Source organism: Primulina huaijiensis, unplaced genomic scaffold (genome assembly GCF_012295235.1).
Source record: "Primulina huaijiensis isolate GDHJ02 unplaced genomic scaffold, ASM1229523v2 C13231988, whole genome shotgun sequence".
NCBI classification, from domain to species: Eukaryota; Viridiplantae; Streptophyta; class Magnoliopsida; order Lamiales; family Gesneriaceae; genus Primulina; species Primulina huaijiensis.
Genome location: NW_027342026.1, coordinates 1 through 1,264, shown reverse-complemented (window position 1 = coordinate 1,264; position 1,264 = coordinate 1). Strand labels below are relative to the sequence as shown.

Genomic DNA, 1,264 nt, shown 5'->3' with positions numbered 1-1,264 from the left:
GTTGACAAGTTTAATCCGGGAAAACATCATGAATTTCATGTCAGGCAGGCCAGGGTTTTCTGAAGAGCATCAAATATCGGGGTCTAGAGGTATGCCTTCTTCGTCGTCCTCTACTCTTCAACATTTTACCTATCACCACCACCATCAAGAAGGCGGCGGAGCAGGAGCAGCCCAACACTCGCCCAGCACCAATGGGCACGATGCTGCACAAGAGGATCATCAGATGCGAGGAGTAGAAGGCATGAGCACTGCATCTCCTGTGCTGATCGAGAGAGAACACATGTTCGACAAAGTTGTCACGCCTAGCGATGTCGGCAAGCTAAATCGATTAGTCATACCCAAGCAGCACGCCGAGAAATATTTCCCTCTGGATTCTTCGACAAACGAGAAGGGGCTTCTGTTGAATTTCGAGGATAGGAACGGTAAGCCGTGGCGATTCAGGTACTCCTACTGGAACAGCAGCCAGAGTTACGTGATGACCAAAGGGTGGAGCCGTTTTGTGAAGGAGAAGAAGCTAGACGCCGGGGATATTGTCTCATTCCAGAGAGGAATGGGTGAATTGGGAAAGGATCGGCTCTTCATAGATTGGAGGCGCCGCCCAGATGCACCCGAGTTTCCCAGTCCAATTCCCACACTTCCAATCGCCCACCAATTCTCTTTCCACAGGTCTATTCATCCATGGAATCCCCTCTTCATGCAGCCACCACCGTCCAGAGAATATTCACACTTTCTACAAGCAAACGCCTCCATGGCAGCACACAATCAGTCTCATAATCAGTATCAGCATCATTACCAATCCGGACAAAGCCCTTATTCCTACAATACCACAGTCGTCAATGGAAACCCTTGTCCACCTGGGTCCATACTGTATCTGAGATCATCTTCAGGAGCTGCTGGAGGAGGAGGAGGAGCAGCAGCAGCAGCTGGAGTTGGCCTTTTCGCCCCACAGCAGGTGGGAATGATGCAAACCCAAAGGAGAAGTGGGGTTGAGCAAATGGTATTTGAATCGGTTCCTGTGGTCCAAGGCAAGGCTTCAGCAAAGAGACTGAGGCTTTTCGGCGTGAACATGGAATGTCCCGTTTCAGATTTAGATGAATGTGATATGTTGTCCCATTCAACAATGCCACTGGAGCAGTTGACACATCCCACCTTTGATTCCTCTTCTTCTTCATCTCCACCGATCCCGTCTCTCCTCCAGTTAAGGCCTTACAATCAGAATGAAGACAAGGGCAAGGGTTCAATGTCTCTGGACTTGGACATCTAA

General features: G+C 49.7%; 1 protein-coding gene across 1 annotated transcript; it reads left to right on the top strand.

Annotated features, from left to right (window-relative positions):
• The first annotated feature begins 6 nt into the window (after positions 1-6).
• Positions 7-1,264, top strand: LOC140965475 (B3 domain-containing protein Os03g0120900-like). Its single transcript, XM_073425539.1, has one exon. The coding sequence runs from the start codon at positions 29-31 to the stop codon at positions 1,262-1,264; it is 1,236 nt and encodes a 411-aa protein (XP_073281640.1). The 5' UTR covers positions 7-28.